The 15,509-nt window shown below is 44.4% G+C and overlaps 1 protein-coding gene across 1 annotated transcript; it reads left to right on the top strand.

The window, feature by feature from the left end:
- Positions 1–4,016: 4,016 nt before the first annotated feature.
- Gpr33 (G protein-coupled receptor 33) lies at positions 4,017–5,369 on the top strand. Its single transcript, XM_021659156.1, is given in 6 exon segments — positions 4,017–4,025; positions 4,544–4,622; positions 4,625–4,922; positions 4,924–4,994; positions 4,997–5,131; positions 5,134–5,369. Coding segments are annotated over 6 exon segments (828 nt in total).
- Positions 5,370–15,509: the final 10,140 nt, after the last annotated feature.

Here is a 15,509-nt window from a genome sequence, read left to right as displayed (position 1 = left end):
CACTCACACACACACACAAAACCAGAACGGTGATCTTCCAATTTGTCATCCCTTCTAAGACCAAAGAGGACACCATTAACAACATAAGATGAGGGGCATAAGCCTGGAGTCTCCTAGGCAACGTATAGTGTGATCACTCTAATACTATCTGATTATGAAAATAATAATTTATGTGCTTTATTAAGAAATAAAGCAAATTACAGTAGCTCCTTTATTAGGGAAGCTATGACAAAGCACAGACACATTTACTTCCTGTAGGTTGAGGTTTGTTTAGGGACCAGTGAAGAACTGAAAACCTAAATTCTTCAGATTCTTCCAATAGGGTGACAAGGTTGTTTCTGTTTTTGTTTCTGTGGGGCCTTCCAAGTTTTAAAATTGAAATTCAGGTGTTTAGGAACCCATCAGCCCCAGGACAACTAGTCACCCTTGACACCTAAGTAATGTGAGGTGGGTACTCATATCAGCCCTCCGTCTTTCACCAAAACTAACCCTGCTCTTCCCTGACTCACTTCTGGCCCAGCTCACCAGCCCCGATGGCCAGGGCAGTGCCTTCACCCCAAGCCCACAGTGACCATAAACTCGTGGCCACAGAACAGTCTATATTGTCTCTCTCCCATCTGTCAGTCACAAAGAGTTCACCAGGTCCACAGCCCCCGCCTGGGCTTTGTGTTGGCACAGGAAGATGCCAGCATCTTTACGATCTATAACATACATTTACAGATTTCATTTTTAGTTTGAGGCTTCCTCTCTTACTAGACATTTAGGAAGAAAAAAAAAAACAGTGACAACATCCTCAAAACCTAACTGAGTTGTTAAAGAAACCAAAACTTCCGCTACAGACATGGCCATTCAAGAAGTGGCTAAGATCAAGTTTCTAAACAATAAAATGCAATATAATTAATATGGCTCTAAAGCCCTAGATGACTTGACCCTATGAGCCATACACCTGTAATCTCCATTCTCAAACATAGCTGGGGCCTTGCCACAAGGTATTTTGTTGGCGGGCAGTACCTCTGCCCTTTGTAAAGTATCTGACATTGCCCATAAACATGGGTCCTATTAACTGACAAACAATGCTCAAGGTGGGAGTCTGGGGAGCATGAGTGAGATAAACATGAGGGTCCTGAGGAGCCTGAAGTGGCCTCGTCCTACAGTTAGCACAGAAGCACTGGGCTATTAGCCATACCCACACCCAGCCTTCTGGGGGAAAACAGAGACAGCTCGAGGGTCTAACACTCCTGCTGGGAGCACAGGAACCTCTGTGCCTCCCACACCATCTCTTCAGCTTTCTTTTCTGTGGGATCACCTGGAGTCCCATGTCTTACATCTAGACAGCAGGCCTTTCTCTAAATTGCTTCAATATTCTGCTTCCTACCATGACAGAATCTGTTTCCACCATCAGCTTTGCAGACCGCTCACCCGCCTGCTCTCCAGTAACTATGGTGATGTCACAGACACAGGATTTCTGGTCCTGCTGTATCACTCACTGCTGTAAGTGGGGCTCTTTGAGGGGCTCTGACATCCAGCAGTGAGTTTTTGAATTCAAATTCGGCATGGTTATATTCCTTACATTAATTAAAATGGAGTGAGCTGCCTTAATCTTTGATCTGGCTTAATTTTATTTTATGTATATGAGTGTTCTTTATCGTTTGCATGCCTGTGCATCGCTGGCATGCCTGTTCTCTCAAAGCCAGAAAAAGGTGTTGGATGTCCTACAGCTGGAGTTCCAGATGGCTGTGAGTCACAGTTGAATTGAACCTGGGCCTCTGGAAGAGCAGGGTCTGCTGCTCTCCTGCCCCCTTGCCTTAGTTTTTATACTGTCTCTGTAAACCAACAGTTTGAAGGTCATAGATGGTCACCACTCTCGTTGGCAGTGTGAGCCTGGAAGAGCCGGCTCTGAAAACGAGGTGGGCTAGCTAAAGTTTCATGCACTAGCCAACTTCATCAGAGCGTCAGACAAGTTATATTATGAGGGTTAAGCAAGGGCATATGAGCAAAGGCCACATAGGTTAGGCTTTACAGTCTGATGTTGGTAAGGCCCTTGCTTACCAACATCATTCCGAATAATAATGGGTAAGATGATCGGCAGTCGAAAGTAAAATCCACTCGTACTACACCTGGGAAGGGCATGAAGGCACATTCCAAAAACAGCCCAGGTTGTGGATGAACAGAGGTTACAAGACTTTTGTCCTGTATACTTGGAGTTTTCTCACAGGGCCTAAGAAATCTCTTCCACAGCTTCATTCATGGACCGTGTTCCTACAGTAAATGAGACACATTTGGTCATAGCTTTCATAAATATATTTTAGAAGACGGGCGTTTCTAATTATGGGGTGTGTGTTGGTTTGCTTTCTCTGGCTGTAAAAAAAAAAAGAACAAAAAAAACACTGACCGACTCTTTAGGGAGATGAAGAGGGTTTATTTGGCTTACTCTTCCACACCACAGTTCAACACTGAGCGAAGTCAAGGCAGGAACTCGGCCCACAGGCTCACTTCCTGTGGCTTGCTCAGCTACCTTCCTCAACAACTCAGCCCGCCCCCCCAGGCATGGCACTGCCCAGAGTGACCTGGGCCCTCTCACATTAGCCATTAATCTAGAAAATATCCTCACACACTCGACTGTAGGCCAATATGGTAGACACAATTCCCAGTTGAGGTTCCCTCTTCCTAGCTTACTGGAATTTGTGTCAAATTGATTTAAAACAAAAACAAAAAGTGTCTTTTTGTGTACTCTCACATATGTGCCATGTCCGTACATGTCTCCAGGCTAGCTGGCACCACTTCTGGACAATTCTCCATTCTGCCTCCCATCTTCCTGCAGGAACACTGGGGTTACACGTGTGTGCCATGACATCCAGCTTTTTGCGTGGTGCCAGGCACTGGATTCAGATTGCCAGGCTTGCATGACAAATGCTTTTACCCACTGAGCCATTTCCCTGGTCCACTCACCACATTTTCATTCTTTAATGGTCTGGATACCATTAAATGGTCTCTTTTTCATTCGCTTACCGGTTGATTGTCCATCTCTTTCTGGGATGTAGGATCCAAAATAGCATAGATCTTCTCATTTATTTCACATTCCCAGTAGCAAAAGTCATGCTTCACACTGCTGTAATCCATGCTCAGTCAATCCTAGATTATGAAAGAATTGAATCTCAGGAATAGTCAACATAGTTTTAAGAGCTCTCCAGATAATTAGGACTTCAGTCAGGCTAGAAACTCCAAAACTCCTTCCTATGCTGCTTGACTGCTGGAACCCGCTGGCAGAGTCGAACAGTTCCTGAGTCGGGAGTGAGGACAGAAAGAAAAATTAATAAACTGACACATGGGATCTTTCTGAGAGGGCTTTAGTAGAAATTAGTTGCCCTGGTTTATTCCAATAACCCCTTTTTAAGTCAGAGCAAAAGCACCTCAGTACAATGAACAAATTCACAGGGAAGTCAGAGCTTCTTTACCTTGACCACCTGTCTGTGCAATCCTCAAAGACAAAAGGTGTGACTTGACAAGACATCCCACCTGCTGTCTCAAACGACAGAAGCTAGCCTTGGCCGCTCATCAGTGACTGCAGTGAAGGCCAGGGTGAAGGCACGTCTTTCCACTGAGATCTAAATAACAAAGCAGCCTGGCAGACCAGTGCCGCCCCACACCCGACCAACGAAAATACACGAATTTAGACTAATTGTATAATTAGCAAAATCCACAGTTTTTTAAAAAATCAGTTTTTTAAAAAAGGGGGTAGAACTTAAATTTCATTAGAAAACCTAACCCAGACATCTTCCAGACAACCCTCAGGAATACTCTCAGTGGTGTTGTCCTCTGGTGAATTAAACCAGAGGATGCAAACACGGGGAGGCCGTACACAGGCTTCACTGGTCATGTGGCTTCACTCAGTTCACTTCCACCTTTAACTCTTCAAGAAAGCCCAGGAAGCTGTCAGTAATGTACTTGCCCTGTAAGTAGGAGGCTCTGAATCCAACCCCCAGAACCCACATGGAGCAGTGAGGTGTTGGGCATTGATGGTGCAGGTCTTTAATCCCAGCACTCGGGAGGCAGAGGCAGGTGGATGTCTGCTAGTTCAAGGCAGCCTGGTCTACATACTGAGTTCCAGAACAGCCAGGGACTGTAGACAGACCCTGCCTCAACAAAACCAAGCCAAACTGAAAGAAAGAAAAAGGTGATGTGTGGTGGAGGAAAAAAAAAAAAAAAAAAAAAAAAGATTTGCCTTATAGAATTTATGAAAAAAATCAAAGAAAATATTTTTTATAATAATTTTTATTTTTTATTTTAATCACAGGTTATTTACTTTGTATCCCAGCTGTAGCACCATCCCTCATTCCCTCCCAATCCCACCCTCCCTCCCTCATTTCCTCCCTGCCCCTTTCCAAGTCTACTGATAGGGGAGGACCTCCTCCCCTTCCATCTGATCCTAGCTTATCAAGTCTCTTCAGGACTGGCTGCAATGTCCTCTTCTGTGGCCTAGGAGAGCTGCTCCTCTCTCGGGGGGAGGTGAAGCTCAATGAGCCAGACATTGAGTTCATGTCAGAAGACCGTCAATACTCTCTTATTTTTTCATCTCTTTCTCTCCTATTTTATTTCTGTATTGATTCTGCCATTTCTAGCCACCCCCACCTTCAGGATAGGCCTGAAGGGTGGGCCTTTGGAACTGTCTTGTGCAAAGTCTTCAGCCAGCGCTTGTCTGTGAGCATCTTTGCCTCTGTTTTCTTCCTCTCTGCCATCAGTGTTGGTCATTATCTTCTCACGCTTCACCCAGAAGAGTGGTCCCAGAAGCACCGAAACCCACACTGGGCTTCCCGAACTGTCTTGGGAATCTGGATTTCTGCCCTTACCCTCAGCATGCCCTATTTGGTTTTCAGGGAGACACGTGATGACCATAAAGGGATAATGGTATGCCAAAATCACCACAGTGGTCTACTACCACGACAGCAAAGGGAAGCAGTCATCAAGACAATGGATTCACACAGCCTGTGTCATGGGCTGTTCTTGCTGGGTTTCCTTCTACGCTTCCTCCTCATCTTTTGCTACAAAAGAGTAGCCACCAAGATGGAAGAGAAGGGACTCCTTAAATCCAGCAAGCCCTTCAAAGTCACGCTGACTGTCACCGTTCTGTCTCTGGATGCTGGATGTCTCGCCGTGGACGCAGAGGCGTGGTCCTCACTAAGAACCGGCCACTACTTTGAACAGCGGTCACTGTTCCTTTCAATACCGTCTTTTCCCCCATTCCCCATTTATTCACTGCGGAGAATTTCAAGGAATTCGAGAAATCGACTCCTGCTCTACTTAAGTCAACATTCAGTGAGGATTCTTCTACAGAAGAAACACAAACCCTAAACGCGGAAACTGGAATTTAAATTCTGGATCCTTTGGGCAGGAAAGATGGCTCAATGGTTAAGAATCCTTACAGCCAGGCACGGTGATGCACACCTTTAATCACAGCACTCAGGAGGCAGAGACAGGTGAATCTCTGTGAGTTCGAGGCCAGCCTGGCCTACAAAGAGAGTCCAGACAACCAGGACTACGCAGAGAAACCCTGTTTCAGAAAACAACAACAACAACAAAAACCTTGCTGCTCTTCAATCGGAATTCAGTTCCCAACACTCATATCTGCCTATAATTCCAAATTCCTGGGAATTTAGCATCTTCCTCTGCCTTTGTGGGCACCCACATGCACACAGAAACACATACTCATACACAGAAATAATACAATTTATATGTTTAAAAATAAATCGTGGACTCTGTCAATTATACCAATAGAGTTATATCCTCTGACTTTGTATTCTATATACCCTATAGTTAAGCACCTTCTAGTCTGTTCTAATTAAATATGTAAAAATTGAAACAGTGCCAATAGGCTGGCAAGGTAACCCAGTGGTAAAGGCACTTGCTGGCAAGCCTGAGAATCTAAGTTTGATTCCTGGGACCCATCACACACACACAGAGGCATGCACACACACAGTAAAATGTAACTTAAAATTTTAATTAAAAAACAGTAATAAAGCAAGCCCAAGGAAAGAAGCAACTGGCCCCGGTGGAAGTGTGGTTTGAGTCTTTCCTTTCTTTCTTTTTAAATTCGTCTTTATTTGTAGTGAAAAGGCCTACAGCATAAACCTGGCATTTTCACTATTTACTTTGTAAATAGCCGGCATTTCATTTACAGTGTTATAAAACCATTACCACTATCTGTTGCCAAAAACTTTCTGTTTCCCCAAAGGCAATTCTGTGTTCCCTAAGTAACTTCTCTCCCTCCTCCTACCCCAGGCCCAGAACAGCTTACTGTTCTCTGAGCTCTCCTACAGCGGATGGACAGCACACGTGAGGAACTCATGTCTGCCCTTTTGTATTGGGCTCATTCCACTTAGCATAATGCTTCCAGCGCTCAGCTACATAGTAAAGTCTTTCACAACTTCCTTCTCTTCTACGTCTGAATTATATTTCATTGTGCATAGATGCATATTTTAAAAATCTATTCTCATCTTTTGACTATTATAACTAATGCTACTTACAAACATTTGTGTGCGATTATCTGCATTCTTCTTTCCGTTTATTGCAGGTACATACCATAAGAGAGGAATTACTAGCTCCAGCAGTGATTCAGTGTTTAATCTTTTTAGGAACCATTTACAATTTATACCATGTTACATTCCCAGTTGAACTCTCAGAGAGTTTGTTTCAACATCATCACCACTCAGTAATCTCTTTCTGAAACTATTGTCCTCCAAGGTTGAAGCAGTCCACACTTGATTCTTAACCTTTTCTTAAGATTTGTTCATTTGCATTTTATGTGTAAGCATGTCTGCCTGCACTTACGTGTGTGCACCACACACGTGCAACTGTCTGTGGAAGGCAGGAGAGAGTGTCAGACCTCCAGGGCCTGGAGTGACAGACAGTTAGAAGCCATCATGCAGAGGGTACAGACTGACTCAGGGAGATGCTTGAAACTGTTCACAGAACTTAACCCAAACGTGACCACTTCGGGGAGCCAGGGCAACCAGCCCTTGCTGAGGAGACGAAAACGTGAGCTGCCAACACTCCAGAGCATCAGCTCTCAAACACAGAAAATTAGGCAATGATTCCTCTCCTTCTCTTCCCACAAACACTAATTTACACATTCTGCCAATTAGAAATTAATTTGTGCTAAAGGGCTGCTATTAAAATGCTAATACACCTTTTAAGAAGGGTGAGTTTCATTCACAGGTTGATGGGAGTTCCTTTAATCAGCCTTACACCCAGCAGAGTGTGGCTCAACACAGTATTTGAAATAGTTGACATTTTTATTGTGGCCTAAATAGAAGAAGATACAACTGTAGCTGGAGGTCAAGCCTGAAGTAGCGTTTGTAGTCCCCAAAGGCAATATATCATCTGTCTAAAAGAGAGATACGAAAGCAAGAGAGGAGGGGGGTTTGCAAAACTCACCTGCTGACTAAGAAAAAATTTACCCAGAGGTGATAGGACCCTGGGAAGCCATCCTGTGACAAATCTGGGGTGCTGCACACCTTGTCTTTTCTCCCTAAATTAGGGAGCAGCCCCCAGGCTAGTTTAGCTCAAGCTTCCCAAGCAATGGCACATCCCTCCACTGAGAGGCAGGCAGACAAGGGTATAGCAGCTTAGAAAGAAGTAAGCTTTGCTAATGAGCCTCCTTGTTTTTGTCTTTTCAGTAATTCTGAGCTTCGTAAGAAAACGAGCACACGTGTCCACAGCTGGCTCAGCACCTGACACAAATGTTTAGTAGCCACTGAAGAAACGATGGCATGCATGCAGCTCTTAACTAAGCCCGGAACAGATGCTTTCTGTAGGATCTTGGGAGTGGCCTCTCTTAGGCATGTTAAGTGCTGTGAGCGTGCAGCCTCAGAGACACAGGCAAACACGTTTGTGTCTTTCCACAGTGTCAGGCTGTGTTGAGTCACAATGAATTCACCAGGCGTGGTGGCTGGAAATATTCTCATTTTCCTTTAAGTAAACACAGGTTCCCTTATCAATGTTTTAACTTTTTGCTCTCAAATCACATAGTATATATCACAGTGAAAGACAGAGACAAAGACAGGGAGACAGAATAACTGCAAATGGTTGAAAATGCAAGGAAGCAGAAGATGTGAATGAAAGGAAGTCAGGTGGGCCATAGAGGGCCTGAGATCACCGACCAACTGGAGCTCTCTGGAGCAATGCAGCTGCTGCTCTAGGCTGAAGGCTCAGAAATGAGCTTTAGTCCAGGTTCAGAAGACAAAAGAAAGGACAAGGACAGACAAGCAAATGGTAATATAGATGAACAACGGGTTCAGAAGAGCCAGGAGAATGAGCAGATGGCAATTTGAATAGGCCATGCAGGCCCCAAGGACAGTCAGTTTTCTGCCTGTCAGTCCCTTGTTCCATACACCAGGTGACCAGATGACAGATGAGTGGGGGTCACTGCTATGGCAATATTAGCTCCAGGAGTCCAGGTGAGAGTATAGCACACTTTCTTTGCACTTACATGGGGTTTGTTTTGCTTTGTTTTGTTTTGTTTTTGTTTTTGTTTTTGTTTTTTTGTTTTTTCAAGACAGGGTTTCTCTGTGTAACCTTGGCTGTCCAGGACTCACTTTGTGCATCAGGCTGGCCTTGTAGTCACAGAGGCCTGACTCTGCCTCCCTGAGTGCTGGGATTAAAAGCATGCACCACCACACCTGGCTTCTTATAGGTTCTTGACCCTAGTTTTGCTATTATTTTAAATATGCCCATGTTTCTCTACAGTCCCAATTCATACGGATAGATTTATGGTGGCACCCTTTCTGCTCCCAGGAATAAGTCATATGAATGGTGCAATTTTACATCCCCATTCTGGTGCATAGTCATCTTCTGAGCTAAAACTGAGTCAAAGCTGCTTGTCAAAGGAGCTTACCAGAGCAAGGCACACACTGAAACATCACAGTTTACACAGTGATAGGCACAGCCTGTGCAGTGGGCACAACCTGACATCGACATTAAAGACCTGTCTCTCGCTTCCTTTACCAATGTGGCCAACAAGCAGGGAGTGTGATAACATTGCTCTCCCCCTCCAACTCAGGCAAATGCCACTGAGATTTAGGTGTGGGTGAACAAGTCACTACTGCAAAACTTCTATCATTCTGTCAGTATGCCACAAGTTTACTTTATTATAAGACTCAAAGATGATTTTTAAAGTGTTCATTAGAGGCTAGAGGGATGGCTCAGTGGTTAAGAGCACTGCATATTCCTACAAGGACCTAGGTTCAGATCCCAGGACCCACGTGGTAGCTCACAACCACTGGAAACTCCAGTTCTAAGAGACCCAGTACCTTTTCTGATCTCTGCAGGCTCCTGCATGCATGCGGTGCACACACTCAGGAACACACACATTTACGTATAAAATAAAGAAATGTGTTTTTTAAATTGTCCATTATCTTTTTTCTGCCTATTAAATCAAATGTGATTCTAAGTGACCCTCCATCCAGAGGATTCCAGGAGATCCCTAAAGCTCTGGGTTCTTGGTGGACGCTGCTAACATGCCTATTCAAGCCTTCGTGATCTGTGGAAGGCATCAGTTCCACCCCATCATGCCATGACTCACTGGGCATATAAGGGACTTGACTCCTAGGCTCAGACTCCAGCAGCCATTCCTCTTGAATGTCTTGCCATATCCCCAGTGGTTGGAAAATGAGGGAAGCAAGGAGGAAAATCAAAGACTTTGACTCATCTTACCACAGTAACTCACTAAGCCAAACTTCAATTCCCTGAGCTCTTGGAGAAACTAAGGAAATGTTAACGGTAGTTAGCGCTGTCTTCCTCGCTGTCAGCTTCCAACACTAACAAGTCAAAATATGCTCATTGTGGCTTTTAAGACCACTTAAGTCAGTGTGCCAGACATATCTTAACCACCTTCCAAACCCTCACACAAGCATCCATCACCTTGCTCTCTGTCCTGACAGACTGGCCTCTTACCATCTCATCAGAGTTCCCATGTTTCCTGAGTTCTGTAAGTTTTTCTAAGAAGGAACTTTGGCAGAAAACAATGGGAAGATGAAGAATAAGTCAAATACATATATCTTTTGCTCTCTCCTAGAGGGAGAGACATGGCTTCACTTTGTGGGGAGCAAAGGGAACCCTGAGGGAGCGCAGTTATGAGTGAATGTGGGCTGTTAACATGGGCACAGTGATGTCAGGGACTAGCCACAGATCTATGGGAAAGTGGCAAAGCCTTCCCTTCCTTTTAACACCTCTGGACCAGAGCAAGGCTCAAAGGGACAGCGAAGCCTTCTTCTGGTCCGTGTGCAGATGTTGATACTGTGTGCAGAAAATGTTCACCATAGGGTTCCCCCACACCCCAGATGTGTGCAGCCTGAAGACTGCTCCCTAGCCTAGGCTGCTCCTACCAAGATTAGCTAGACCTGCCTATCTGTTCAGCTATACACTACAAGCCCCGCCTTCTTGTTAATCTGTAAGCAAAAACCCCTTCTCTCTGCCCAACTCTATATAATAAACATGCTCGACTTCCAGGGTGCTGCCATCTCTCCAGCCAAAGCCTCGCCCACACAACCCATGCTTTTCTATGTGTCTGTGTATCTGTCTTTCATTATTCCCTCTCTGGAGGCGTAGATTTTTCACCAAACCTACTTTATTTTGGGTTCTTATGTACCTTTACCTCCCTTCCACCCCCTCCCCCCACAACCTTAGGTAAGAGATTAATAGGGAAAAGGACTATAGTTCTTTTTTACCTACTTCTTGCTAATCAGGGTCAATGGGTCGTTAGGGGATTACCGGACTCAGTGATCAGGATACCAGTCCAAAGGCCAACATGGAGTAGCAACACAAAGTCAGCCAAAACTGCAAGACCAAGTTAGATTTGCCCAGAGACGCTCTCTGGAATGTTTCTCTCTGCAAAGTTAAGTGTCGAAGCACTAAGATCAGCGCAACAATGTTTCACTCTGCCTGGGGCTCTATATAAGTCCTCTCCTCTAAATCCACCTACGGATGTTCTCAGCTGGCCAGAGTCACGCCCTCACACATGAGGGATCACAGCAAAACACTACATGTCCTCTCACAAACCAACCTGGGCAAAACATCACATGCCCAGCTTGTAGCAAAACATCACATGACAAAACTCAGTCTTCTAAGAGACCAGAAATTTCTGCTTCACCTTCTGCACCAATCAGGCCTGCCCTGAAGAGGTGCAAGGACATGACACACATCAACCCCTTTGCTTAAATGTCTGTATAAGTCTCTACCTCTGGACTTCAGATTTCCTCCCTTTGTCCCATCAGGCTAAGGCATGTGTAACATTTCAGCTACTAGTATACTCTGGGACTCAATGCCATCCTCTGCAGCTCACCTTTACAGTCACCTTAAAAAATAATCTTTTGAGGATAGCAACAAACTCCATAAAGTTGTTCCCTGACCTCCGTGGGCATGCTGTGGCAGGTACACAAATAAACATACAGTGTTCATTAATCTGAAAAGAATTTCCTTTCTCAGAGTGGGATATATAAGAACATTTTGATGGTTGGTGCTGTCCTGAATGGGAGATTTGGTTTAAGCTGCTTTTGTACCTACTTTAAGCTTGGCCTTGAGCTCTTCTTAGCACACAGCGAAGTGTGGCCTGGCTTGGTGTATGAGCACACTGTAAGCTACTCTTGTAAGAAGCAGATGAGTGACCAGCTATGCCAGCCCTGTTTAAATGAGACAAATGAGAGCTACACTACCCTCTGACCATACCATAACTTACCCATGTAGTTGATCAAGACATTCCGAAACATTTTTTACCTGAATTCCTGCTAATTTCTAAAATCCATGACAATTAATATCTGCAAAACTACTGATAATAAATGACTGCTGGGGTCATTTTCTTCACTGGTGCAACTGATAAATTACACCATTGGTCTCCATTGGTAAACTGCCCATGTTCCAGTACTATAACCCTACCCTCATGATCGTAAAAGCAGCGCTAAGTATGCTCAGTCGTTCATAAACATTAAAAAATAAGAGTAGTTATTGGGAAGAAGGTTTTCTGCTTGGAGAATGATCTATGCTCTCCTCACCTTGGGTTTCAAGCATTTCTGAGTTTCTTAAGCATGTCAAAGGCAAAGGTTGAGAAATACAAAAGCAGAAAGAAGGAAAACCATCAGATTGGGTGCTTACAACATCCAGCAGAAATGAGTCAGGTAGCCCGATGGAGAGAGCAAGCAAAAGTAAATGAAAAGTTAGCAAGCCACACAGCTGCATATAGACAACATCAACAAAACGTTCCCACTGAACGTATCTTTTTAAAAAAAGACTTATTTTTGTTTTATGTATGAATGCTTGCCTAGATGTATGTCTGTGTAGCACATGTGTGCCTGGTTCCCTCAGAGGCCAGAAGAAGGCATTGGTTCACCTGGAACCGAAAGTTGCAAGCCACCCTGTGCACACTGGGAACTAAACCCGGATCCTCTGCAAGAAGAGCAGGTGCTCGTAACGTCTGAGCCGTCTCTCCAGGCCCTGTAGACACTTTTGTACCATGGGATAGAACACGGTTACCTCTGCTGGAAATTGTTTGCTTTCCTCTGTTCTCAAGAGTAATATTGTTAATACTTCTATGTTATTGATTATTAATATTTATCATTGATTTATCTTTTAGTTAAGCAGTGGTTATTCCTAAACCATCTGTATACTCACACCACACAGAGACTAGGATTTATTAAGTAACCTAGAGCACAATGCTGGGCAATAGTTACTCCATCGTAAACCTCCAAACCTGCATAGCTTCCTCCCATTTAGAATTTCTGATATTATACTTGCTTTTAGTCATAACGTAGGTCCAGTTCATCTTTCCCCCTGGTTCCAAGTCCTGTCCTGCCAATCTCTGCTCTCCTACTCCTCCCACTCGCTTCCTTCTCCTCCCCTCCAGACCTGGATGTCCCACCCTATTCTCTCCATTGCTCAGCATTGTGGCTGGTTCTTTTATTGACAACACAGAGAACAAATGGTGGCCTGTTTACACAAACTTGAGACAGGTGATGCTTAGAATAAGCATCACAATGCAATATCAAGATTGAAACCAGATAATGGGAGAGAGAAATCAGCATTTGAATGAACAAGGGTAAATTGTATACATTTCACAAGAACATTACAGAACCAGGGGTCAGACTGACCCAGGACAGGGCAGACACAGGCCAATAGGCCTGTCTAATGAAGGCACTTTCTCAGTTGAAGTTCCCTTGCTTGTGTCAAATTGACAAAAAATTGACCAATAAGGAGAAACAGAAAGATCCTTGAAGCTCACTGTTAAACCAGTCTGTCCTAATTGGCAAGCTCCCTGTCTGAGAGATGTTGGACGGTGTTTCTGAGGACGAGAGCTGAAGTAGTCCTTCAGCCTCCATGTGCATGCAACTCTCCATGCACATGCTCACCCACACATATGCAAACATGCATTAAAAAAGAAGATCTGAGGATGGAGAGAGATGACTCAGTAGCTAAGAGCACTTGCTGCTCTTCCAGAGGACCTGGGTTCGACTATCCGCATCCACATAGCAGCTCACAAATATCTCTAACTCCAGTTCTAGGGAATCTGATACCCTCTCCTGGCCTCCTCAGGCACTAGGCATGAACATGGTATTGTTGGTAACAAGCAAAAGAAGCTTATTCTAAGCTCTACCGTGTTTTGTTGTTGTTGTTGTTGTTGTTGTTGTTGTTTTCAGATTCCATTTAGTCATAGGGAGAAACTAAATTGAAGGTCCCTAGGGGAGCTGGGGACTTCCCAACACCTGAACAGTTTCTATTGTAAGGAAATGTTATGCCCAGTTCGTGAGACTCCCCAAAAACTACCAGGAATCAACTCTGCTGCAAACACATGAGGGTTTATTCAATACAAGCTCAAGCCCAGGTCACAAAACTTCCTGTGGAAGCAGGAGACGAATGTGGTGGGGAGTCTAGGAGAGCAAAGTTTTTAAAGAGAAAAATCACAGCCACAAGCAGGGAGTTACATGCCTTGGCGTTACATGATTGGGTAAGGGAAATTGACTTTTGAAATTGACTTTTGGTTTACTTTAGGCGCCAAGTCCATAAACGGTTCTGGCCTGGTCATCTGGGTGGGTTGCCAGGAGATGGTACCTCTTATGTGGGACTGATCAGGAAAAGAATGCAGTAAGGCTGATTCCTCCCTGCAGGTGGCTGGACATTTATTCATGCCTGTGCTTTAAACTTTAATTCAATAACCCCCCAAAAATAAAACTAATTTTTAATTCTTTCATCTTTCAAAAACAATTGTCTGAGTCCAGACATCTTAGGGACAACTTGTAAGGAAAAAATGGTCTGAGTCTAGTCATCTCAGGGGCAACTTGTTTATTATTGTTGCTATTTATTATAATGTATTCACTTTGTATCCTGGCTGTAGCCCCATCCCTTATCTCTTATCGGTCCCACCCTCCCTCTCACTTCTCTCCCTATGTCTCTCCCCTTGTCCACTAATAGGGGAGGTCCTCCTCCCCCACTGTCTGACCCTAGTCTATCAGGTCTCATTAGGACTGTCTGGATCTCCTTTCTCTGTGGCCTAGTTAGGCCACCTCGCCAGGAAGGAGGTGATCAAAGAGCAGACAATCATGCCAGAGACTGCCCTTGCTCCTCTTACTAGGGAGTCCCCATGGAGACTGAGCTGCCTGTGGACTACATCTGAGCAAAGAGGCCCTCTCCATGCATGGTCCTTGGTTGATTCATTAGTCTCTGCAGGCCCCCTGGGCCCAGATTTTTTTGGTTCTGTTGCTTTCCTTGTGGAATTCCTGTCCCCTCCAGATCTTTCTATCTCCCCCTTCTTCCATAAGATTGCCTGGCACTCTGCCCAAAGTTTGGCTATAAGTCTCAGCATCTGCTTCAATACCCTGCAGGGTAGAATCTTTCAGAGGCCCTCTGTGACAGACCCCGTCCTGTTCCCTGTCTTCTCCCACTTCCGATGTCTATGCTGTTTGCCCTTCTGAATAAGGATTAAGCATCTTCCCTAGGATCCTCATTGCTGTTTAGTCAGGGACAACTTGTAAGGAGACAACTGTCTGAGTCTAGCCATCTCAGGGACAACTTGGAAGGAGACAGCTCTTTGGGATAAAAGGCATGTACCTGGACCAAAGGTTTTTTGTTGTTGTTGTTGTTGTTACTTGTTTTACCTGACACTTGCTTTATAGCAGGCTGGCCTTGAACTCAGATCTGCTTGCCTCTGACTCCTGGACTAAAGGCGTGTTTGTATTCCAGCCAGATCACACAGACCTAGAAGGTCTTAGGATGTGATCTCTTGCTGTAATAGCCATGTTCTCAATAAAAATTTCTCTGAGATAGAATCAAGGTTTACTGTCTACAGTCAGGAAAAGAATGCAGAAATGAATTTACAAATAGATCTAAAAAACAAAAAAAAATTTTTTTAAAAAACCACCAGTCACTCCCCACAGGGTAGCATTCCAATAAAAAAGTTTTACATGCAGATAGGAACAATTTGAAGATAGATGTTAGTAATCTCTACCAAACTGGAAGGTATTCTGGTTACA

This window comes from Meriones unguiculatus, chromosome 7 (genome assembly GCF_030254825.1).
Source record: "Meriones unguiculatus strain TT.TT164.6M chromosome 7, Bangor_MerUng_6.1, whole genome shotgun sequence".
Lineage (NCBI taxonomy): Eukaryota > Metazoa > Chordata > Mammalia > Rodentia > Muridae > Meriones > Meriones unguiculatus.
This window is presented reverse-complemented; position numbering and strand designations above follow the sequence as displayed.